The following is a 25,034-nucleotide window of genomic DNA, read 5'->3' on the forward strand; positions in this document are numbered from 1 at the left end:
TCTATGGAGGATCAGCTGCTGAGTCCCAGTTTCTAGCTCTTTTGAAGGTCAGCTACAGTAAAAACAAAAAATCAAAACCAGTCCATGGGTCACACCATGTCTACCTTAGATGAAAGAACACAAACATAAGTTGCATTTTACTAATTTATTGAGCAATTGTTCCTTTAAACAGTGACATTACTGACATGTTTTAAATTGTTTAAACAAACAAACAAAAACAAAAAAAGAAAAATAATGTACCAAGCAAGAGAACAAATAAAAATGTTTAAATGATTATACATTGGACTACATCCTCAAGAAGTTCAGTCTATGTGGTCGAGGTAACGAGCTTGTTTGGGTGAAGCATGACGTCGTGCATCTTACCAGACTTCAGAGCATCATTTACAGACTGTATCATTGCAGGTCTGGTGTTCCACCTCATCTCTCCACAGCTGGACCAGTCCAGAGCCTTGCGTCACCTAAAATTGAAAGAAGACAGTGCACGAGTCAAAACAGGGTTACCATGACTACAAATTACAATTTGTTGGCCTTTCTTTTGGAAAAAAAATATTTATCAAAAACAAGAGATTTACAATTGAAATTAAGTTAAAAAAAAGGTGACCTTAGCAATTATAAATTACAGTAGCTCAATTTTTCTTTATTTCACTTATCATATTTTATAATTACTTAAAACAGCCTCACCAGGCAGAGCTTACAAGATTTTATGTATCTTATCTGTGAAATATAATTTTATCAGATAATATATTAACTTAATGAAATGTCTAGATATATGTATCCCGTTTTGATATTTTGAATGATATTGTGTTAAAAACATGATCTGATTCCGTTTGTCGATGTTGGTGACGACTCCAGGAGGTGTGGCCGAGCTCTGAAGAAGATGGGTTGTCTGTTTACGTTCGGGGCCATTTGTTCGTGACCGCATGGTTGAGTTACAATGGCCCAGGGCTGGTGATTTTGTACTTTACATGTAAAATAAACCCTCTGAAATGGAAGACAATTGCTCCTCCTCTCCCTGCTTCAGAACAGAACACGTTCTTACACCTGCTCTTTTGAAGTGTGTGACGAGGGTCTTTGTGTCCAAAGCTGTTTAACAGCTTGCTTCCAGAGCTAACAGCTTCCTGTGTTAGGTAGAAAAATTAAATTAAATTAAAGACAAACAAAAAGCATAGTGCTACTTCTTGTGCCATGCTTTCTAAAACAGTTATTGAATAAATGATTTACTTATGTAGGTAAACATAGATGTTTTAAAACCTGTTAAAATACACCAGAATGCAGGAAATGGCAGCTGCTTTATACAAAAAGTTATGGGGGAGGACCCACAGACCTCACACCAATGTCCCCTCTACAATAATTCTAATGCTAATACCCATGGTGTGGTTCAAGCCAAGAGCCATTGTCAACACTGGGGGGCTAAGGCCCCTACAAAGGGCTTCTAGAATCGCCCCTGGTGTGAAAATATGAACTCTTGGCCTAAAATTTAACACAACATACACATCATATCTTAAATCTAAATCTAAAACAGTTATTATTATGTATATGCAACCAGCCTTTCATATAAAAACTGGGATATTTTTACTGGAGAATGCTTTCACTAACGAGTTTGTTGTACTGACATGGTTACAGCAGACAGTAACTATTTACGCAATAAAGTGATTATTATTCACGTTTTCCTCGAATTCAGTATCCTTTAGGACGTCACAATATAAAAATAGGAATATTTTTACCGGAGAATGCGTGCACTTTAACCAGGAAGAGTTTGGTTGTTTTTTTTACATTACAAACAGCGACAGATAATGAAGATTTTAACCTAAAAACCCACATAACAAAGCAGAGCATAATTTTTAAATTAAAAGGGACAAGGTGGAGAAAAATGCGCTGTTTCAGTTTGTTTATTTACTGACAGTAAACAAAGTCCGACTCCCACCGCAGCTCTTCACATCTGAGGCTAAACATTTGAAGTAGCACAGCACCAACACAACTCTCGTGAATTTCAGGGTTATTTGACATGTTCCTGCCCGTTCTGTGAGTTTAATAGACAGACGGCTACTTCTTGCATTGCAAACTATTTCAGTCATTCGGTTTCTTTGGAGACTTGGCTGTTCCTCCCACCCTCTCGGTTAAAAGCTACTGTGTTTTGACTTCTGGGAAATGCAGTTCTTTTGACTTGTGTTAAAGTGAAGGCTTACTGAAAGAGAAATACAAAATAGCTGCGCCGTTTGTTTTTTGTTTCATTTTCACTTTTGGTTAATGGTCGGTTCCCGCTCCTGTCTGCTCCTGTTAGCTTTCAGTCCAGTCACGTGAGTTATAATGAGGTTGACTCCGGTCCCGCCGGAATCCAGCCAGAATCACGTGACCCGCAGTACTCCCGAAAAAAAGTCATCCTCTAGTGATCAGCCAAGAGAAGTTTTCTTCTGAACTCAGGCTGGAGAAAGAGAAAACTGAGGCTCTCCAGCGGCTGCTGGATGAAGCCAAACTGGTAAACGATGAAATGAGCAACAAATGCCAACTGCAAGTTGCCTGACTTCATCAGCAGGCTGTGACATTACAAGATCAGGTCATAGAAAAAGAGCGCCAGCAGGATCTTCTGAAAGCGACCATGGACAAGGAGATCCGGGTTCTGCGTAAGGTCACAGAGGACGCAGAGTCGAAACTGAAACAAGAGCTGGAACTAATATCAACATCCTACGACCAACTCAAAGTCAGCAATGGCTTGGATGTTGAGGCACTTAAAGTCGTGTCAAAAACGTTTTTAAGTCAGCTCAACGAAGAGATTCAGGCTTCGGTCCAGACCAAATCCCTGCCCGAGATGACCGAGGTTCAGCCCAGAGAGACGAAGAAATCATTCTGGGAGAAAACACGTAATTTCTTTGGTCTCAGAAAGCCTGACGGAAGAAAAATAAAAACGCTTCCGACTAAAAGCTCTTCTCCCCCTCCCCAACCCCACGCCACACAACTTTACAACACAGACTATCCATCCATCCATCCATTATCTTTACCCGCTTATTCCATTTTGGGTCACGGGGGTTGCTGGTGCCCATGTCCAGCAATCACTGTGTGAGGGGCGGGGTACACCCTGGACAGGTCGCAAGTCCATCACAGGGCCACATAGAGACAAACAACCATTCACTCTCTCACTCACACCTAGGGACAATTTAGAGTTACTAATCAGCCTAACATGCATGTTTTTGGTCTGTGGGAGGAATCCGGAGCACCCGGAGAAAACCCACGCATGCACAGAGAGAACATGCAAACTCCACCCAGAAGGCCCCTGGACCAGGGTTTGAACCAAGGACCTGCTCGCTGAGAGGCAGCAGCTCTACCAGTTGCACCACCGTGCTGCCCCCAACACAGACCAGTGACTTTAAATTTGTTTTTTATCATTGTTTTGAAAAAAAAACAAGCAGCACGGTGACGGCAGCCAATTCTGTAACCGTTGTGCTGTGTGGATTTTTCCACCAGAAACTCCAGTTACCTGCATGAGATAAATGAGAAAACTTAAATCACACCAAGTTTGTGAGACATTTTGAACAATGGGAACAAAATTGAGCTTGAGTTTTCACAAAGGGGCTATAAAGGTACTGCAATGTAAATAGTCTAAAACTTATATTTATTTTTAAATATGTGGTAAAAAAAAATTGATCACTAACTGAACAACTTCTTTATTATTCTCGAGTGTTTCATAGATTTTCTGCAGACGTAACTCCAGTGACCTCTACTGGAAACAGCAAAAACATTAAAATATTGCCAAAGAGCAACATTTGGAATGATTTGCACTTCTGTACAGTGATGAACAAGTTGACAGATGAGGTCAGGCAGGAGTAATGCCTATGGCATTAGGATCTGTAGTGACAGTAGAGAGCAGGTGGAAGAGAGCCTGGTGAGGTGGAGATAAGCTCCGGTGAAAAGAGGAATGAAGCCAAGATAAGCAAGACAGGATACATGTGCAAATGGAGGGAAGACGGGCACAGTGTGAAGCAGAATAAGAAACAAAAGAAAAACTGAGCAGATCAGAGGGACAACTCAGGTTGAGCAGCTTGGAGACAAAGTTAGAAGCAAAGCTGTCATATAAATTTAATAGATATGTTGGATGCATTTAGAACTGCCATGAAACTGGTTCAGATGAAATAATTTAACTTTTTTTGTGTTATCTACCTGGATGATTGAGCCTACAAATCTTTTTTGCCATGAAGGACGGAGAGGAAGACCACAGAGGTGGTTCAGGGATGTGAAGCAGGATATGCATGGTTGGTGTGACAGAAGGGAATGTAAGAGATAAAGTGAGACGGAGGCAGATTGAAAGAAAACATCTTAAATACTTTGTAATTTGTATAGTTTTTATTTTAACTGGATACAAATACCCAAGTAGTAAAATACAAGATACAAGATAAAACCGAACCGAAAACAAATCATTAACTTTTTAGAAAATGTGATGTAGTCTTCAGACAATTCATCCCTTCTGATCTACAGAACCCAAAACTCACTTTAAATTTTGAATTGCAGCAGCAAGACTGAAAAATGTAACAGCTCAACAAATTAAAAACAGTTTTTCATTACGCATGAAAAAAATATATATATATTGCAAAATAGTTGCGTAAATGGAAATTCAGTAATGAAAGGACACCCAAACCTGACTACTCAGATAACGTACGGAAGATTGTTTGAAAAATGGATTCATCACTTTGTCAATAATTTTCGTTGAAGCTTTTACTTGTGTGCCGTCACTCTGTTTTCCTTTTCTTCTGGAACATGTCCAGAATAGATGGAGTGCTGCGCTTCACACCTAAAAAGAAAAACAATCAAAAAGATTTATTTAAAAAGCAAAACTTTCTGCAACTATGATTCATTCTATAGGATAAAAAAAAAAAAACATACAATTTTATTAATGTGGACATTTTTGACAATACCTTGTTTTTTCACTGGTGACTGAGCTGGTGACCTCCTAGCATAAGCTTCCTTCATCCTCTGAATGTTTTTCTTGTGGACCACTTCATGCTTTACAATTGGATAAGGGTAGTCTTTACCCACAATGCATCCTGCTGCCTGTTGGACACAGCGTGGGGCTTTCCAAGGCTCATAAATGTACTCCGCTGGGTACTTTTTCAGACGAGGAATGTACTTTCTGCAGAAATAAAAGTCAAATTTAGTTTGTATTTTTAGTATTTTCACACTGAGTTTTGCGAGGTTACGATCTTACTTAATGTAGTCTCCATATTTGTCTGTCTTCTTGCCGAATGCGACGGGAGAGTAAACCCTGAAGAACTGGTGGAAAAAGGTGCTTGCCGACAGCCACTGCCAGTTTCCAGCATTCAGAGCCCAGTCGCCATCCAATAAGAGCTCCTCAAAGACCTTTAGGAGGAGAAGACAAAGCAGTCTGAAACTTTGTGTTGCAAAGGATCAGATTCTGTACTTAAACAAACAAGCTTATAAACACACCTTCTGCCCTTCTTCCCAGCTGATCCACAGGTCTCCTCTGGTGAGGAAACAAGCGACAGCGTGTCTGGCCAAGTGGTGTATCCAGCCCTCCTGTCTCAGCTGAGTCATGATGGCATCAATGAAGGGATATCCAGTGCGAGCCTTAAGGAAAATTACTAATTATTTGCAATGAAGAGCACAATATTCTCCTATAGTAGAAGTGTATTCCACAAATTCATCAATTTAATCTCAGTACCTCTCTCCATGCAGCTAAATATTCGGCTTTTGTGTCCCAGTCCACCTGCGTACACACGGGGTTGCCCTCCATCTTGTTAAAATTTGGGATCCCCACACTGGCAGTGTAGAAGAACTCTCTCCAGAGCAGCTGACCATGAAGGGAAACCGGAGGATCTGAGTGCTTTTTCTGCACACGTCAGAATTTAGATGAGATAATCTGTTATATCATCCGTTGTACAGCTTTGTGTCGTTATGTCTACACATGCACAGTGAAAGTTACGCTCACCCCCTGATAGACCTCTGCAATTCTCCACCAGAAGGTTCTTGCTGACAGGCAACCAAAGGTGACGTATGGGCTGAGAACAGTGGTGCTGGGGCTCAGAGAGTTTGGGGAAGTTTGTGGCTTCTCAAAACTGCACACCCATCCCTGATTTAAAGAAGCGCATAAAACATGTTGTATTTACAATGTTGTATTGTAAATTGTCATGATTATTGTCCTCATGGGCTTGCCATAAAATAGATGGATGTGACGTATATTCAGTGTATATGCTACGAGCCTGCAATAAACAGACCCGAGCTCGTGAAGCAGTGATAATTGCCTTTTTATAAAGATAAGTACAAAATATCACATGGTGTCAGAAGCGGGATTGTTTATATCGAAGAGTGGTGTACATCTGCCTTTTTTTTTAACATCTGTGTTTAAAACACAACTTTGCGAAGCTATCTCTTACTCTCCAGATGCAGGGCAGAGGAACCTTGCAGCATCCCTCCGGAGCCTCATGAAGAGGCATTCAAAGACATGTACCACAGCACCGGAACATACATTGTAAAACTCAAACCTATATTTGCCAGGTACAAAATATTACAACATCCGTCAAAGCAAGTCAGTGTAACTCAAACTTCACACATGGCTACTACAGCTTGTAAACTTCTCTTCAGCAGTGAATTTCTCAGATTCAATCTAATATAATCTGAGTCTTGCAGGTGAAAAGAAGAGGTGGACGCGTAGGAGTCGAGTACCGTTTGTTTCATGTGCTCGTCCAGTCTCCTGAGAGCTTCCTGTTCTCCTCCTGGAAACAGCTCCTCTCCTAGAGATGTGGTGTTCAGGCCGAGCTCCTCTAATGTAGGAATCCCATACTTCGCCTCATGTTTGTCTGAGAATGGTGTCTTAATGTCTAAAATAAGAAAACTAACTTAACCTCTAATAAAATGTCACAATTCTGGTTTCAGTGTTGGTTATGTACCTTTCATGTCTGCGGAGGTTGGAGAAGGGATTGGTTTTTTAGGTGGGCCAAGCTTCTTGGCTAGTTCTCGCAAACGATTGTAGGTAAGAGGAGGTTTCCCGTCATTTTCCTCGATTAACCTACGAACACAGACCACAAAAGTAAAATGCAGGACACAGGAGAACAACTAAATAGACAATACAGACACTCAGCGTGACACGTACCTGTCTATGTCATAAAGGGTGTGGGAAATTTTGTAGATGACACGCACTCCGTGGTTTTGGGCCAGTGCGGTCACCGTTTTGTCGCGGCTCAGACTGTAGGGCTCTGTGTCGTACTCGTAAGTCAGCTGTGTTACCTTCCACTTTATGAAGAGTTCTGGGAACACATCCTCAGGCTTCCCCTTCAGGACGAACAGCCTGAAGGAGCAAAAACACGCCAGTGAGTTTTATTCAGCCTTGCATTAGTTTTAAAATCATCATCACAAGGTTTATAGTAGCGATAGCAGTCGTTTATTTTCATAAGAACGTGGTCTCTGTGTTTTTACCTAGAGTTGAGTTTCCTCAGGCTGCAGTCCAAGTCTTTCAGTGCTCCAATGAGAAACCTCCAGTAGTTCAGGCCCACTCGAGCGTTATAGACATAAGGGTCCAGGATAAAAACAGGGTACAGCTCCTTACAGTCTCTCAGAGCAGCTATCAGTGCTGGGTTGTCGTGCAGCCTGAGCCCCTTGCGGAACCAGTGAATACATATATGAGCCATGTCTGAGAATCTGTGAACATACATGTAACATTGTTATCAGCATCATGTAAAAGAAGAGGTGAGAACATGTTTATTTCTATAGGCTTGTGTTAAAGCCTAACAATAATTCGAAATATGGAAATATGGACTTTATATATTTTAATTAAGCATTGAAACAATCAGAAAAGCTGGGAAGCTCTAAATATACAATAAAAATGACCATCACATCAATAATAAATAGTGAAAATTATAACTTCGCTGGTACCTTCATAGTATATTGCAAATAAAACATCTGACTAAATCTAATATGCTCCACACAAAAGTTCAAGGTATCAATTATTATAGTACATAAACTCAAGGAGCTGTCAACTCTGAGCACAGCTCACGAAAAGTCTCAGACATAACAGCGAATAAGTTGCATGTAAAATTTTGTAAGCTATTAAAACCAAACGTTACCCTTTCTGAGTCTTTAAACACCTATTATCCACTCTGATGCTGTTTTGTAAATGGCAAAATGCTACGTTTGGTAACAGCCACGTTCGCTGTTACAAAACAAAACCGCTATGACGTCGGTGGCCAAATCAGCCAATCAGAAGAGAGCAGGCGGATCTGCTGCACTTTGACATCTTGACCACCAGATGTCAGTGTGGGCTAATAATCGAGATGAAGTCTTTATATTTAACAAGCGTGTAACTATCAGCGGTTATATAAACGTATTTTGAAGACTTCCGATGCAGTAGTAAAAGAAATAGGTAATTATTTAGCCACAAACTAGCAAAGCGAAAATAATCAATGGACTATTGTTACTGCGCACTAAAGACATGGATAAGTTCCAGAGTAGTATCCATCAGCTCATCGTAGCTCGCCGTGATCGTATAGTGGTTAGTACTCTGCGTTGTGGCCGCAGCAACCCCGGTTCGAATCCGGGTCACGGCATTGCGAAACAATGTCACGGCAGATGAGTTTCTTTTTTAATTCCCATTAAAAATGAAATATATTTTGTTTTTTATTGGTCAAAACTATCTGGAACGATTAATTAATAGCCAGCTGTAATATAGCTACACAGACACCACCGTGAGTGACACGTGCTTTTGTTATTGAATTCAGTTCTCAGTTAAATTTACAAAAATAGCGGAGTTTTCACCTCCACCACCCTTTCACTGATGTTTGCCACATACATACATAAAAATGTATATGTTGTGTCTGTCTAAAACAGGTCTCTCTTGAAAAGGAGTCCTCTCGAGACAGACTGCCTGCAATATGCTGTATATATATGTGATTCCACCAGGTGGAGACATTGTTCAGAAAAACTGGAAACACTTTTTTTTTTTTTTTTTTAACAGGTTTGGAAGCACACACAAAGTGCAGTTAGTTGGAAAATGTCACAAAGACTAGTAAAAAAATACAGCAAGTAAAAACTGCACAATATCTCCTATCAGTGGAAAACGTTTCATTTAATTTTTCCACCAGGTACCACTGTTGTGTTTTAACACCTACAGAAATGGCTGAAGTGATTGAATATAGGTCAGTGGAGGTCCAAGCTGTTAAAGATGGACAAGTCCAATGATTTGGAAGTACCTATTGGTATGCATTTCTACTTAGATTTATTAAATAAATCATTAATCCATACATTATTTTTACCCACTTCTTCCTTTCTGGGTCGCAGAGGTCACTGATGATCCAGCTGTCACTGTGGGAGATGCAGGGGACACCCTGGACATGTCTCCAGTCCATCACAAGGACAGAGACAAACGAGACAAACAACATTCACTCGCTCACTCACACCTAGGGACAATTTAGAGTTACCAATCAGCCTAACATGCATGTTTTTGGTCTGTGGGAGGAAACCGGAGTACCCGGAGAAAGCCCACACCTAGGGACAATTTAGAGTTACCAATCAGCCTAACATGCATGTTTTTGGTCTGTGGGAAGAAACCGGAGTACCCCGTGTGTCACCTGAGCAGAGAGAAAGCATGGCCGATCAAGTTTGAGACACGTGGCTATGATTCCATGAAAAGAATAGTACCACAGGGCAGCTTGTACACGTACAGGCAGCATGTGCGCCGTGTGTTAAATATTGAGGTGGACTGTCAGTATGTATTACAGCCATGGCAGCATTCGGCAAAAACTTTATGGCTTTCAATATTTTAAATAATTTTAAATAATTTGGGCTTTGGGGAATTAATTAAATCCTAAAATGGTCCAAAACTCTCAGTTAACAAATATTGCTTGTACTATCAAATAATCATAATGAGAATATTTGCATGTAAAAATTACACTCGCCGTATGCTGCTGTCCTCACAACACATGACGATGTGAAGACAGCTAGCGAACAAAATAAACAAAGTCCTCAGTCTAGGCTTGCCGTCTTGATTTTACTGAAGATCTTTTATTTAGGACTTTTTAACTGAAAAATACAGAAAGCGGAAACTAAATTACTAATGCACGTCTCGTCACATAAACACCCCACACTTAAATAATAAGCTTCAGGTGTCTCACTCTGATTGGGATTCAAACCCAAAGCATTTCAACAGGTTTTATAATAAATTTACTTAAATGAATAATTAACCATGAACTTATTTATCACCTTATTTACCCGTATTTTTCTGCCTATAAGTCGTGTGGGGTTTTTTTTTTGGTTTGTTTTTTTGCATAATTTGCATGTCCTGCGACTTACAGTATACGCCGAAGCAACTTATTTATGGATTTTTTTAACCATTTTTATAAACCAATTTTTGGCTGAGATATGACTGTTTTCACTCATTCTGACTGAAAATATTGAACACTACCATTTTCAGCCACTAAATGGCAGTTGTGATATATGGCATGCCATTGTGTCCTGTAATAGGTAAAAAAAAACGTGGCTATTAATGACACAATCGGCTTGCCACAGCCTGCCAACTTGCTTGGAGCAACCGTCAAATCATCTTCATTTCACTGCGCAGCCCCGGCAAAATGCAGCTAATTTGACCACAGAAGTGCATTTATTAAGTAAAAGTGAGAAAGAGATGGATGGATGGATTGGCAGACTGGGGTGGTGGCAAGGGCGTCAGAAGCATCCGTAATGTGTGTGTGGGTGGGGGGGGGGACTTAATTATGTGTGTATGTGTGTGCACGTGCGTGCGCGCAAAAGAAGTGTACACTAATGTACAAAAAAAGCAACATTTCCCCTAGATTTCCTTTAATTCCACACATTTAAAACATGTTTCTCACCAAGTTTGTGTAAATTCAGCTGTGGGTTTTAGAGACATTTTATCTTTAATACACTTTAATACAGAGCGCCAGGTCTGCGCTATTTGTGTTTATAGAGAAATAAAAAAACATCACCACTAGACTTTTTTACTTGTGTTCAACACTACTCATCTAAAGGAAGTTTCTCACGAAGCTCGAGGACAATAAAGTGTGGGGTTTTAAAGACATTTCAACTTGAATGCACCTGAACACAGTGTCTCTTACACCTGCAGCATCTTACAGCATCAGTTACTGCTAAGCTAAGATGCTACAGACATAGCGCTGCACTCAAGCATCCTCCTAACATGAATGTATGTTGATGATCAACCCCCGTTCAACAACTGCCCGCACTAAGAGCGCTTAACTGGCGAGTGAGCAACTCAGAGGTGTCTCCATCTCCTGCACCTGCGCTTTTACTGCCGAAGCAGGAGACGCAGCAGCTGCTGCCTGCACAGTTTTTGCTCTGTGTGTAACCTGGAAAACCTGGAGTGGAGTTTTAGTAGCTTGAGTATTCTCCTATTAATCAAGTGGAATGGATTTGTTCAAGAAGAAAGAGAAACTGCGCCGCCTGAACTAATGTTTCATAGTAAAAGTGGGGAGGTCCAAATGAACGTTTTTTTAATGTGTGTGTGTGTGGGGGGGGGGACTTGTCCCCTTCACATATAATGGTTGCGACGCCTATGGGTGGTGGTCGCCCTATTCAAAAAGGGGGACCGTAGAGTGTGTTCCAACTACAGCGGGATCATGTTCTTAAGCCTCCCTGGTAAGATCTATTCTGTGGGGTTCTGGAGAGGAGGGTCCGTCGGATAGTCGAACCTCAGATTCAGAAGGAGCAGTGCAGTTTTTGTCCTGATCATGGAACACTGGACCAGCTCTACACTCTCAGCAGGGTCCTGGAGGTTGCGTGGGAGTTTGCCCAACCAGTCTACATGTGCTTTGTGGACTTGGAGAAGGCATTTGACCGCGTCCCTCAGGGAGCCCTGTGGAGGGTACTCCAGGAATTTGGGGTACCAGGCCCTTTGATACGGGCTGTTAGGTCCCTGTATGACCGATGTCAGAGCCTGATCCGCATTGCCGGCAGGAACTCAGTCTCGTTCCCAGTGAGAATTGGACTCCGCCAAGGTTGTCCTTTGTCACCGATTCTGTTCATAACTTTTATGGACAGAATTTCTAGGTGCAGCCAAGGTGTTGAGGGGATCCGTTTTGGTGGCCTTTGGATCGCTTCTCTGTTTTTTGCAGATGATGTGATCCTATTGGCTTCATCAGGTCGTGATCTACAGCTTTCGCTGGAGCGGGTTCGCAGCCGAGTGTGACGCGGCCGGGATGAAGATCAGTTCCTCCAAGTCCGAGGCCATGGTCTTGAGCCGGAAAAGGGTAGCGTGCCCTCTCCGGGTCAGGGAGGAGGTCCTGCCCCAAGTGGAGGAGTTCAAGTATCTTGGGGTCTTGTTCACGAACAAGGGAAAAGTGGAGCGTGAGATCAATAGGCGGATAGGTGCAGCGTCGACAGTGAAGCGAGCGCAGTACAGGTCTGTTGTGGTGAAGAGAGAGCTGAGTCAAAAGGCAAAGCTCTCTATTTACCGGTTGATCTATGTTCCTACCCTCATCTATGGTCATGAGCTTTGGGTTGTGACCGAAAGAACGAGATCTCGGATACAGGCGGCCGAAATGAGTTTTCTCCGCATGGTATCTGGGCTCTCCCTTAGAGATAGGGTGAGAAGCTCGATCATCCAGAGAGGGACTCAGAGTAGAGCCGCTGCTTCTCCACGTCGAGAGGAGTCAGTTGAGGTGGCTCGGGCATCTGGTTACTGGTTATCTGGGAGGAGGCCCAGAGGAAGACCCAGGACACACCGGAGAGACTATGTTTCTCGGCTGGCCTGGGAACGCCTCGGGATTCCCCCGGAGGAGCTGGACCAAATGGCTGGGAGAGGGAAGTCTGGGCCTCCTTACTTATGCTGCTACCCCCACGACCCGACCCCGGATAAGCTGAAGAAAATGGATGGATGGAGACAGAGACACACCTTTACTTTAATTTTGAGCAAACAAATAATTGTTTTTAAGTGTTAATCTTATTAAATTCTTGTTAAAGTCCTCCCATGCACACTGCCACGATTGCCATTTGGCAGCCAATCACTTTTTGGCACAACACCGGCCCACATTTCCGGGTTGTCAGCAGTGATGTATTATAGATAGTATACGGTGAAGTAACATATTTATGGATTTTTCCACTTTACTAGACATATTTGGACTGATGTGACTTTTAGGGCGGTGCGACGTGTACAGCAGAAAATATGGTAACTTACTCAAGTGATGAACTTATTACTGTTTTTGAAGACAGCACAATGGAGTTCTGTAATATGCACCCAACCCTTTGATATAGTTTTACTTGTTTTACTCAATCATTTTGTGTTTAGCAGAACATTTACTTAATTTCCACCTAAACGTCCTCTCTTGTCTGCCATAGTTGGGTGCCCAGCCTCGGTCACATGACTCAAGCTTGGGTTTGGGTGGATTCAGCCTTGTGCTTTGTTTACAATGAGTGCATACCCACATTTCAGAAATGCACACGAACATATCTGGAAGAAAAAGGTTTAAACTCAAACTGCATCATTTGATATATCAAAATAACTTTTTTTATTCATAGTTTTCAGGATCTAAAATGGTGTAACACCAACATTCCCTCTGAATAGAGTTTGAATATGGTGATGAAGTCCTCAATAAACCACAAAGTGTCTGCTGTGATTTGTTAAAGCTGTGTTTTCTTATGCGTGTGCACAGTGGATACCGTCACGACGCTCAGCAGCCTATCGGCATTTCTCCTTCTGTCGCTGTGTCCCTGAACGCAACATCGCGCTGACAGACTCGTCATTCAGCTCCGGGTCTGACCAGCAGCCCTGGGGGGCATGACAAAGGCTGAGGGGACGTAGTGAGGAGGTGTGGTGAGGAGGGAGGGGGGGTGACAGAGTAACCTGAGCACAGGGAGCATCAGCAGCATCTCTGCTGCTCATCCTGCTGATTGAACGATGCGCCACCGCCGCCTGCCGCGGACCAGGTGTCCGAGCGCAGAGCCCGGACGCGGTTAACGTGACAGAAGGTCAGCCCGAATCTATGAGCTGCGCGCACGCGCCTCTTCTGGTCCCGTTCAGCAGACGAGCGAGAAGATGCTGAGCCGCCTGATGAGCAGCAGCATCAGGAGTCTGGACAGGGAGTACAACTGCACCGTGAGGCTGCTGGACGACTCGGAGTACACCTGCACCATCCAGGTCAGTGCACGGGAGCCATGCTTGTGCGCGCGCGCGTGTGTGCGTGTTTTAATGGGGGCAGCAATCAGCTCATCCTGCTTGTTGTCAGCTTGACAAATGTTTTTTGTTTTTTTTTAATAAGAGGCTGCAGATGTTCAGAGGTTTACCTGTGAGGACGTGCCAGCACCGTGACCTCATGTGGTGCGTGCACTGCGCAGCAAGGATTACCACACAGCGCATGCCAGCAGAGAGAATCACCCTAAAATATACAGTGATGTGTAAGCTGTTTTCAGTTTGACAGCTTTACGTGTTTTGGATGCAGAAGATAATCGGGTTCTGTGGCTTAGTGAGGATTTCTGGATGTTCTGCACGAGGCAGGTTCTGGAGAGGAGCCACAGAACGTTGTTTATCACAGGAGCTCCCAGATGATGTTTATAAAGCAGGTGTTTCTGACTCTCTGACCCCGGGGGGCATGCTGCAGAGATGAGTGAACTTCACCTTCAGTTATAGTTTGTCACATAAAAAAAAACAAAAAAACATATGTTTTCATCAGATGCAGGTCCATATAGCTGCTGAAAGATGCACATTGAAAAGCAATGATTTATACATTATGAACCTAAGATGTTGTTTCAGCTCATATCATACAACATAAACATTTAAGATGTGAATATTGTTGGCAATAAAAGATAAATAAAATAAAATAAAAGATGTTAAATCCAACTGGTGTCAACTGTTGAGTGCAGTCATGGGGAAAACGGATAAGATTAAAAAAATAATAATAATAATATTTGAAAAAATAGTGGAAAATTAAAAAAAAAGTTATTTAATTGTAGATTGAACCATATTTTGCTTTTTTCTTTGTAACATGCATATATCATTTAACAAGCAGCATGGTGGCTCAGCTGAGACGGTCGCTGGATCAACTCCCAGCTGGGGACCTTTCTGATTGGAGTTTGCATGTTCTCTCCGTGCATGCGTGGGATTTTGGGCACTCCGGTTTCCTCCCACAGACCAAAAACATGCATGTTAGGCTGATTGTTAACTCTTTGAGGCGACAGCTTTAACTTCTCCACCGCACCACCAACCTGGAAATATTGTTCACAAAAGTAAAATGTGCAAAACAAAGCTGGACACCTGACGTGTCTGATCCCTCACTAAAGTAGGAACTTTTAGTCCCCATTATGGCATCAGCTAATAACTTTGGCAAACCTTTGTCAGGTTCTGCAGCACAAAGTTTTGCTCATTATTGATTTTTTTATGAGCAAATTGTCTAGATGGAGCCTTTGACATCTGAGCTTGGAGGCGTTTAGTGGACCAAAACAAAAGTGAGTTCAGCAGTGGTGAGGTTACCCTCTTTTTCGGGGTTCTCAAGCACCCCTAAATTTTAACTCAGCACTCCTGAAAAATTAAGTAAAATTTTTAAATTATTTATTTTTTGGCAGTTCTGGGTTTGGATTTTCTGTTTATTGCATTTATGATTCAATGCAACAGAACAGACAAATTAAAAAAGGTAACAGATCATTGTAATACTTGGTTTATTTACATAATGACTAATTGCTGGATGTTCGGCCCCTGAACTTTCAGTAACCGTGCCCTCCTGAGCAGTTTAGTTGAATAGTCCTGCTTTAGAGGGTGGAACACAGTTTATTTCATTTCCAAAACTAAACAAAGTTTTGAAAAATGTAAAAGATGATACAGCCCTTCGGTTGACCTCATGATCAGCTGAATACAACAGTGATAAACAGGAAGTACCACATGTTCACCTGTATGAAGGTAACTGCAGGTAAATCCTCCATTTTCTATCATAAGTACATCGTATTCTTAATGGTTAAATTAAAAGTTAATGCTTAAAGATAGTTGTGCTTATTTTGTGTATTTTGTATATAGATATATGTTGCAACTTTCTGGTTGCATAGATTTAGTCTTTGCTTGTTATGATCAGTAAACACTAAACTGATTTTGTACAAAGTGTTTATTAGGTTGTGTAATGTAAATCAACGCGCTACGTCTGTATCATCTTAGCTAGCGCGTCTGTATTGATGCCTCTAGCTTAGCGCTACTTGTTGTGCCGAGCTCGAAAATAGTTGTTGAATCAAGTGTTTAATTATGGAGGTAAACGTAGATGTTTAACAACCCATTAAAATACACCAGAATGCAGGAAATAGCATCTACCAGTACTTTATTCAAAAATTTCAGGGGGAGACTGTTCTGAATTGAATTGATCTTTGTTGGTTAGCAGTGCTCATGTGTAAACTCCAGCTCGGTTGCAGCATTAGCCAGAGAGACTAATAAACTCAAACTTATGATGCTACATAAGTGTCATGCTTTATAATGGATTATGGTACTGGTTTGATCATTCCACAGATCAAGAAACATAATCTTGCCTGTCGATCTTCTTCTCCTGTGGTGGGCAACACAAGATAACCAATCAGAATAAAACAAACATGTTTGAAGAAGAAGATTTCTTTATTTTTCATTGGATAAGGAGGTCATAGTCAGTGATAGTAACAATACACAAATGACAGATAAAAGTTGATTAGATGATTAGCCATGAATGTATTTAGACCACAATGCATCACTTTGAGCAGGTGCATTAACTGTAAAAAAAAAAGTCACAAGATAATGTGCTGTTATATTTTAAAATAAAAACTTTTAGCCAGTGACATTGCTGCGGTTATTACCATTCCTGTGATGAAGAAATTAATTTAGAAAGTATAATAAAAACTTAAAGCAACATAGACAACATAGACTACTGTGCTCCCTTCTCTTTGGAACTTCATGCATTTTTAATAATAAGACAAATAAAGGAATTTGTTGGAGCCCATGAAAAATTTCCATCATTATTTTTCATTTCTATGTATTTGCAACCAGCCTTATTACTGCACTAGTTTCTAGCAGGAGAATAGATTTTGTAGAAAAGAAAACATGCCTCGGGTGTATCAGAGGGCTATACTGTTGTAGCTGATGTGTGGCATAAAAGGAAAATGAACCTTGTTCTTTTGTACGGTAATTTGCCTTTTGACACTAGTTTAAAGTTCCGATGAGCAATATTTCAAACTTTAATGCGGCATAAGATTCAGCAGAATGTGCAGCAGCTCTTCCTCTGTTTGAAAATGCAGTCTGTGCATGAACATGCAAGATTTGAGCTTTTCCTCTTCATGTTTGACTAAGACTCTCAGACAAGAGTCAAACTCTAAACTGGACTGTTTTATCCATCCATCCATTATATTTTACCCGTTTCTTCCATTTTTGGGTCATGGGGGTTGCCAGTGCCCATATCCAGCAGTCACTGTGCGAGGGGCGGGGTACACGCTGGACGGGTTGCAAGTCCATCACAGGGACACATAGAGACAAACGAGACAAACAACCATTCACTCTCTCACTCACACCTAGGGACAATTTAGAGTTACCAATCAGCCTAACATGCATGTTTTTGGTCTGTGGGAGGAAACCGGAGTACCCGGAGAAAACCCACGCATGCACGGAGAGAACATGCAAACTCCACCCAGAAAGGCCCACGGACCAGGGTTTGAACCAGGGACCTGCTTGCTGAGAGGCAGCAGCTCTACCAGTTGCACCACCGTGCTGTTTTATCAGAAGAATATTAATATGTTGTTTGAAAGGCTTCTCCTGGGTTTTGACAGGTCTGTATTTGAGCTGAGCTGCTGCTTGTTGGTTGACTCCTTGCCTCCTTTTCAGCTAAATTGGTTAATCATGTTTTTTATTGGTAAATGGCAAATGAAGTGTACTTATATAGCACCTTTCTTTCTTATCAAGATACTCAAAGCATTTTACACTACAATCTGTGTCCTCGTGTACCCATTCAGCACTCTACTAGAGCTCTACAAAGACTAATCAGTGCTTATATAATATTCATACACCGATGGGACACACATCGGAGGCAATGAAGGGTTCAGTGTCTTGCCCAGGGACACTTCAGCATGGGACTGCTGGTGGAATCAAACCCCCAACTCTTCCATTGGAGGACAACTGCTCTAGCTACTAAGCCACAGCTGTCCCATGTTGTGACAACAGCAGTCTTGCAGGCTGCCAGTCCTTCACTACCCAGCAGATTAAGTTGAATCTTTTCTCTTTCTTATATTTGGGATTGTCTCTGTTGTCATATTGACATGAATATGGGAGATAGAATCAGGTAAAAAGCTGTTTGAGTATAAAAGCACCAGAGTGATTGGTTGTGATTAATTAATAATTAAGTCCTTTATAAAAACAAGTGGGTGAGCATCTTAGGTGAGACAGCTCCGCAGCAGGAGCTGTGTTTGATGCTCGCTACCTGAAGGGATTCCAGCGCTGCTGAATCAGAGAGGACAGCACTTAAAGGCCATCAACACCTGCACATTTCGAGGAAATGACGGCAGAGGCAAAGCGAGCTTTTCTCACATTTGACAGTGTCAAGTGTTGCTCTTTGGAAGAAGCGAGAAAAAAAGTTGACTCTGACTGTCTTGGATGTTTTTGTCCTCTTTGTGTTTGTAAATGGATTAAAAAAAACAGCAGCTCTGCCAACAAGTATTGAGTAAAATGTTTTGTTGCTGGCCTCTCATTCATTTTCTTTACCTGCTGTTTCCTTGCTGGGTTGTGGGGTCACGAGTCCATCATACATCTAGGGACAATTTTTAGTGTTCCCATATAACCTAACATGCAGGTTTTGGGTCTGTGGGAGGAAACTGGAGTCTGTGGGATGAAACTGGAGTACCCAGAGAAAACCCGCACACGATTGCAACCATACCCAGATAAAAGGACAAATGAGAACAGAGACCAAGACTCAGAATTTACAGTGTTTATTTACAAAGTGAGAAATAATGCAATAAGCCAGGGAGGGTACTGGAACCCTGAGGAGCAAAGAGGTGGGTTATAGTTCTTCTAGTCACGGATGATAATGTTATTACTGGTTTTCCTTACAATGGAGGATGGGGTCAGACATGAGAGTTGACCCAAATGGTTCCAGGTGAAGGAGGTGCTTGTGGTGGGAAGGCACGGAGGCAGCTGATCAGGCACAGAGGAGCTTGAGGTCCACAGAAGTGAATTCAAAAAACAGGAGGACATCAGGGGTAACTCAATGGAGGCAAGGAGAGAAATACAAATGATTAATATTGGGTTATAGACACAAATAAAAGGCTAGAGCAAGGCTACCGTTGGCAGGTAATGCTCCAGCGCCAGCTGAATGTCTTCTGCAGACTTTTATGTTCCTCATGCTCATCGAGTCGATGATCCACGGTGTTACTGATCTGATTAGAGTCTGACTGTTGCTGTGAGGCAACAGTTTTAACCACTGCTCCACCATGCCTTCTCTGAACTTTTCATTTATTTAGTCATGTTTTAGTTGTAACTTTTGGTACTACACGGTCAGGTGGTGGCAGCTTTTTCAGCCCCTCCTTACTTTTGATTCTTGGTGAAAAGGTTGGACATTTGGTTAGATGGACAGCTTCATTGTCACATTTTACATTCCCATTTCACAAAAACACCTTGTAAGATTTTGCCTTGCACTGTCTTTTTTTTATAAGATCTCACCACGCACTTGTTCCTAATAAAAAATAAAAAGTCAGATGCTGAACCCACTGTTTTGTGAAGCTGAAAGCCCTCAGCAGGGACAGAATGCTTTATATCTTTGTGTTACTTGTGAGAAGGATTAGCTCTCTGGTTCATTATTTCCATTACAAGAAATGATGAAATAGGCTGTTATTTTATACCATTGGCCTCTTTATGGGGAACAATGGTTAAAAAGGATCATAAATAGGATAACAGACCTACTTAAATGTCTGCAACAGTTTCATTTGTTTGCTGCTTTCAGAATATTTGAACACAACCTTCGGGGAGTAGTTGAGTTTGGAATCTGTAGATACATTAGCACTACAGATTACATAATTCCTCACCTCCATGAAGGACATCGTTGAGACAGATGACAATGCTGTTGGCACATTGAAAATGAGAACGGATGCTTCTCGTCTTTTCCTGGACACCTCGGGGATGTGGCCCAGAAAAAAAGGGTCCCTGCGGGGCTCAGGGGGAGGGCGCACATCGTTTAGCTCAATTAGCCAGCACCTCAAATCACAACCAGCACATGGAAATGTCATATTGGAATTATGAGACTTCTGATCTTATATGGAAAAGCACCTCCAAGTGAGGACGGCATATAGAGCTTGATGAAAGAGCAATCATGCAAACACTAAACTCCCCTTCCTTTTAATACCCCAGAATATGTCATTTGCCAATGAGTTTGCTGGAGCCTAATGGGATTAGCTCATCACACCACAACCCCAGAACAAGACCCGTCTTACAGATGCACTCAACTGTTTTTACAGGTAGAAAATTAGCAGAACACCAAGTGCTGTGGAAGTCAACAGAAGGCTGCGGCTGCAACTAAATGAAATAATTAGAGACAACATAACCATATTACAAGTTTTTATCATGTTCTGCTTAAGTGTTTGAACCCACGTGCAGGAAAGCGCCAGGAAACTCCAAGTAAAAGTAAATACTTGAGTAAAGGAGAAAGAACATCACAGCCATAGGAAGGACAGTCTAGAGACTAATGATAAGACACAAAGTAGCTGAGTATATGCAGACGCTGATGATGACAAATAACAGACACCTGTGGTGAATGGCATTGGACGCAGGTGAGACAAGAGCTGAACACAAGGAGGAGGAACACTGAGGGTGACTGAAACATGAGGAAACAGGACAAAACAAAAACCAGAAACTCCACAGATTTAGACTTCCATAGGATTTTTTTTTTTTTTTACATTTTAAGTGTTTGCAGGCTTTTAATGGCCTCTCTAGCCTCTAAAGCCTGTGCACTCTGAGACCCTTTTTCAAAAGAATATTTGACTAAAACTAAACATCAGAGGTGGTAGCTGTGGTTGTAGAAGTTGTAAAATAGGCTGCCTTAAAAGGTTAGGTCAACATGTTCAGGGATTTCTTTAAGAAGCACTCCTTAGGTTTTAAACACTCGACATTCCTCTTTTTCTGGATGTAAATCACGTTTTGGATGATTGTTCCTCTGGTATCAGATGCTGTGCAGCTGGAAGGATTTTTACTGAAACTTTTTTTAGTTTTGGACATTTGTCATGATGTGTAACCATAACAACAAGGTGTTTTTTTTTTTTTACAACTGGGAGCACCTGATTAACATCTCAAAGATCAAATAATATCTCAGCTACAGCCCCAAATCTCAAATGAGTTGAAAAAGAGGTGCTGTAGAAGCATTCCCATCTACCTGTTGGCTGTGTTCGAGTGCCTGACCACGGAGTCCCTGGAACGACCAGGAAACATGGCTAGTGACAGCAGGAGGACCAGGATCATCCCCCAACACCTGCAGCCAGCTGTCTGCAGCGACGAGGAGCTTGGCAGACTGTTGGGAGGAGTGGCCATTGCTCTGGGAGGAGTTCTGCCCGGCATTCGGGTCAGAACTCCGGAGAACTGCAGCCCGTGGAAACCGAGAAGCCAGTTGAGTCTGGGTGGACAGATCGGATGGCATCTGCGGCCAGTTTCTTCGACTCTGCTGTGGGACGGACCTTCCTACCTACAGCCATCAGTATCTATAACAACACTTAATGAAACGAGTATAACAAGTTAAAAAAACGTTTAATTTCCCTTTGGGATTAATAAAGTATTTTTGAATTGAATTGAATTAAAGGCTTAGATCTTTTCTGACAAGACAGCTTATGAGCAAGAATGATGAACATAAGCAACAATAAAGAGAGAGTAGCTCAATACTCAAGATCAGGGAACAGAAAATGTTCTGTCCTCTGAATGTGCTGCATTTAGATTAAAGTCCATTTGTCCCTCGCTGTATTGCAGTTCACTTCTTACAGCTTCACTTTACTGTGGGTTTTCTAAATCTGCTTTTTTATATTGTGTGCTGTACATACTGTGAAGTACTGTACTGTACATACATCATCATCATCATCTTCATCGCCAAAGTGTTTAAGAGCATATGAAGTGTTTATAAGAGCATGGGAAAGAGTTATAGGAGTGTGAGAAGAATTTATAAAGCCTTAAATTTATATAAATACTGTAATAAAATAAATATAACGCCACTACTTCATGGATTTTCGCCTACAGCAGGGGTCTCTGGAATATAAATCCCGCGATAGGTGAGGGATCGCTGCATAACTTTTTAGTTTTATTCACACCACACACCTACCTGCTCAGGATCATCAGATAACAGATGTTTAAAATTCAAAATGACTAAAAACACATTAAAGTGCTGTTTTATCATGGGTTGTAAAATTTCAGGAAACCTTTCAGAAGGATCTTGATGAATGCGCATATATTTATAATTTAGGTGACTTTTGTGAGCGCTGGGGTACTTTCATGCATTGCTTGAATGTTCATCATTTAAATACTTTCATTCATTTTGAATTCAGTCACTAACATCTGAAGCTATATTGAAAATAGCTCCAGAAAAATATATAATTACCGGTACAGACACACAGTTTGGGGGAATATTTAGTTATTTTGTCTCTGGGAGTCACACTGAATATGACTCTTTTCTTTGGCAGCTGAAACCGATGCAGTTTTAGTCAGCAAGATCTTAAAAGGCAACAAAACGAAGTCTAATGACTCACATGACAGTTATATTTCTTGAATTTATCACAAACATGTTTGCAGTTTAAATTGTTAGCTGTAGGCCATACACTGCAACATTCGTTTCTTTATTTGTAAAGTGTTTTGTATCACAGCTATACCTCATCAAACCTCACCTAAGAGTCAGAAAGATCATTTTTAGAGTTTTCTATTATTTATTTTCCTGCCATGGACCAAAAGATGCATATCAAAGATTAAAAGCAAAATGCCTGATAGAATAGCAGCGATGCAGTGATGCATGCTTCATCATTGTGAGTAAGTGGTTTAGTCACCTGGCACCAACCCAGGTTCTTTATTGCTCACTAATGAAATTAGGGCTGTTCTTCTGAAGCCAAATACAAAACTTGGAAGGAGCTGGAATCATTTGCAATGTGAATGCATTATTGAAATAGGTTGCTCTTGTCTCTAAAGTAGTCTCTCTGCTTTCATGATGTTTTCCCCTTGGTGCACGGCTAAAATTGGAACGGAGGATGGAACATGTTTTGTTTTCATACATGCAAGAGCCTGCTCGCCTCATCTTCACCTCTGAGCCTCTATATCAAAAACACTGGAATCATCTCGCAGAGTGTCATTCAAACAGTTCAACCTAAAACAAATACAAAAATAGAAGATTTTTGGTATGGTTTATGAAATATTTTTCTTGTTTGGTTAACTATCAAATTATTTTAAAATGTATTATTATTATTTTGTTAGAGAAGATTTAGGCTGATTTTTTAAAACCATGGTAAAAATGCCATTATACTGCATCTATTCCTATAGCGCTATTTTAACAGTAAAAGCAAAGTTGTTTCTGGTTATCAACTGAAGATTTGGATGTTTCTCAAACCAAAACTGAGTCCTTCATTGCATTGATGACTATGAGTAGTTGTACTCAGGAACAGCTGTGGCTTCCACTAAATGCTAAGTTTATAATATAAGATTAGATAAGAACTTTATTGATCCCACAGGAAATTGTTGTGCCAGAGTTTCTATACGAAGGAACATACACAAGGAATCACACAAGATATATATACAAAAAACAAAAACAACAACAACAAAACAAAAAAAAAAACAGAAAAATACCAACAATTAAGTTCTTAAACAGGTCAGGTGCAGACAGAAAGATTAAAGTGTTCATTGTGGTGCAGGATTAATTTTATTGTCCTATGTGTAGAAAAGCAGAAGAGTTGAAAAGTTTGATAACAGGGAGGAACGGACTTCCTGTGTTCTGTGGAGCACCTCGGTGGTCTCAGTCTATGACTGAAGGTGCTGTGTTGAGTCCAGTGTGACATGCAGGGGGTGTGACATGTTGTTCAGGATCTGAAGCAGTTTCTTCAGCATCCTCTGCTCAGACACCTCTGTCAGATACTGCAGTTCCACACCCAGAACTGAACCAGCTCTTAGCATCAGCTTTTTTTTACCCTGCTGCCCCAGCACACCACAGCATAGAAGATGATGCTAGAGACCAACAAGTGGTAAAACATCTGCAGCATGTTCCTGCAGACGTTAAAGGACCTGAGTCTCCTCAGAAGATAAAGGTGACTCTGTCCTTTCTTGGTGTTAACTGTCCAGTCCAGTTTATTGTCTAAGTGGACCCCCCAGGTACTTTTAACAGTCCACATTGTCCACCTTAGTACCCTTGATGTTGATAGAGTTGTGGGGAGTGATCTTCTTCCTGTAGTCCACCTGCATAAATGTCAGCAAGTGTCAGAGGCAGGCTCCCTTGCTTACTATTTTTAAGGCTTGTTTAAAAACTCACTTTTATTCCCTGGCTTTTGACACTGTGTGAGCTGATTTTAACTTGTCTGTATTCTATAATGTTAGTCATTTAATTCTTATTTCTGTGGATCTATGTATTTTATCCTGTGTCCTTTGCTGGTTTTGTTTTGCTGTACAGCACTTTGGTTGACCTTGTTGCTGTTTTTAAGTGCTTTATAAAAATAGTGGTATGGTATGGTAAATGATTTGATTTTATAACACTTGATAACTTGCACAGAACACAAACACAGCTGAGGCTGTCAGCACTAAGGGCATAGATTTACAGTATATCTGCTTGTTTACAGAACGATATTGCAAAACTAAACCTCAAACCATGGTGACACTAAAGAATCATGAAGTGTTTTATGTTCTAGGAACTCAAAAGAATAATTCCATGGTTTGAAAGGTACTTTTGTGGAAGGTGTGAACAATTAATATCTTAAATATTGTGTAGTTGCTTGAACAGCCTCAGTTTGAAGAAGTACAGTTTACGTCCAACAGGAATAATTTGGTCTGAACGTAGCCAACATGTTAAAAAATGATGAAAATTAAAAAAAATGTAACTTGTCGCCATTCATGTACTTCTAATCTCAAATGTGTATAAAAGTTCATGCAA

At 41.2% G+C, this 25,034-nt stretch overlaps 2 protein-coding genes and 1 non-coding gene across 3 annotated transcripts in view; 2 read left to right on the forward strand and 1 right to left on the reverse strand.

Annotated features, from left to right (window-relative positions):
- Nucleotides 1-4,624: 4,624 nt before the first annotated feature.
- cry5 (cryptochrome circadian regulator 5) lies at nucleotides 4,625-7,631 on the reverse strand. Its single transcript, XM_037697544.1, has 10 exons — nucleotides 7,420-7,631; nucleotides 7,097-7,291; nucleotides 6,894-7,012; nucleotides 6,670-6,824; nucleotides 5,936-6,076; nucleotides 5,669-5,836; nucleotides 5,434-5,574; nucleotides 5,195-5,346; nucleotides 4,905-5,119; nucleotides 4,625-4,780 (listed from the first exon to the last, which is right to left on the reverse strand). Exons 1-10 carry the CDS (start codon nucleotides 7,629-7,631, stop codon nucleotides 4,719-4,721), a joined length of 1,560 nt encoding a protein of 519 aa, XP_037553472.1. The 3' UTR covers nucleotides 4,625-4,718.
- Nucleotides 7,632-8,474: 843 nt separating this feature from the next.
- Nucleotides 8,475-8,546, forward strand: trnah-gug. The gene has a single exon. It is a non-coding gene; the product is annotated as a tRNA-His (tRNA).
- A 5,252-nt stretch (nucleotides 8,547-13,798) lies between these two features.
- LOC119430107 (FERM domain-containing protein 5-like) overlaps nucleotides 13,799-25,034 on the forward strand; it is an 89,100-nt gene continuing 77,864 nt past the window's right edge. The window contains exon 1 of the mRNA XM_037697545.1: nucleotides 13,799-14,101. Within this exon, the coding sequence (XP_037553473.1) occupies nucleotides 14,000-14,101 (102 nt within the window). The 5' untranslated portion in view covers nucleotides 13,799-13,999. The remainder of the gene's footprint in view (nucleotides 14,102-25,034) is intronic.

The sequence above is a fragment of the Nematolebias whitei genome, chromosome 2, assembly GCF_014905685.2.
Source record: "Nematolebias whitei isolate Nwh7 chromosome 2, NemWhi1, whole genome shotgun sequence".
In the NCBI taxonomy this organism is placed as follows: domain Eukaryota; kingdom Metazoa; phylum Chordata; class Actinopteri; order Cyprinodontiformes; family Rivulidae; genus Nematolebias; species Nematolebias whitei.

Excerpts from the sequence above, each read along its gene's own strand:
- cry5 (XM_037697544.1), bottom strand. The coding sequence starts at position 7,631 with ATGGCTCATATATGTATTCACTGGTTCCGCAAGGGGCTCAGGCTGCAC. Across the intron at positions 7,292-7,419 it reads CTGAGGAAACTCAACTCTAG|GCTGTTCGTCCTGAAGGGGA; the intron begins GTAAAAACACAG and ends TTGCTCCTTCAG. Across the intron at positions 5,120-5,194 it reads AAATATGGAGACTACATTAA|AAAGTACATTCCTCGTCTGA; the intron begins GTAAGATCGTAA and ends TTATTTCTGCAG.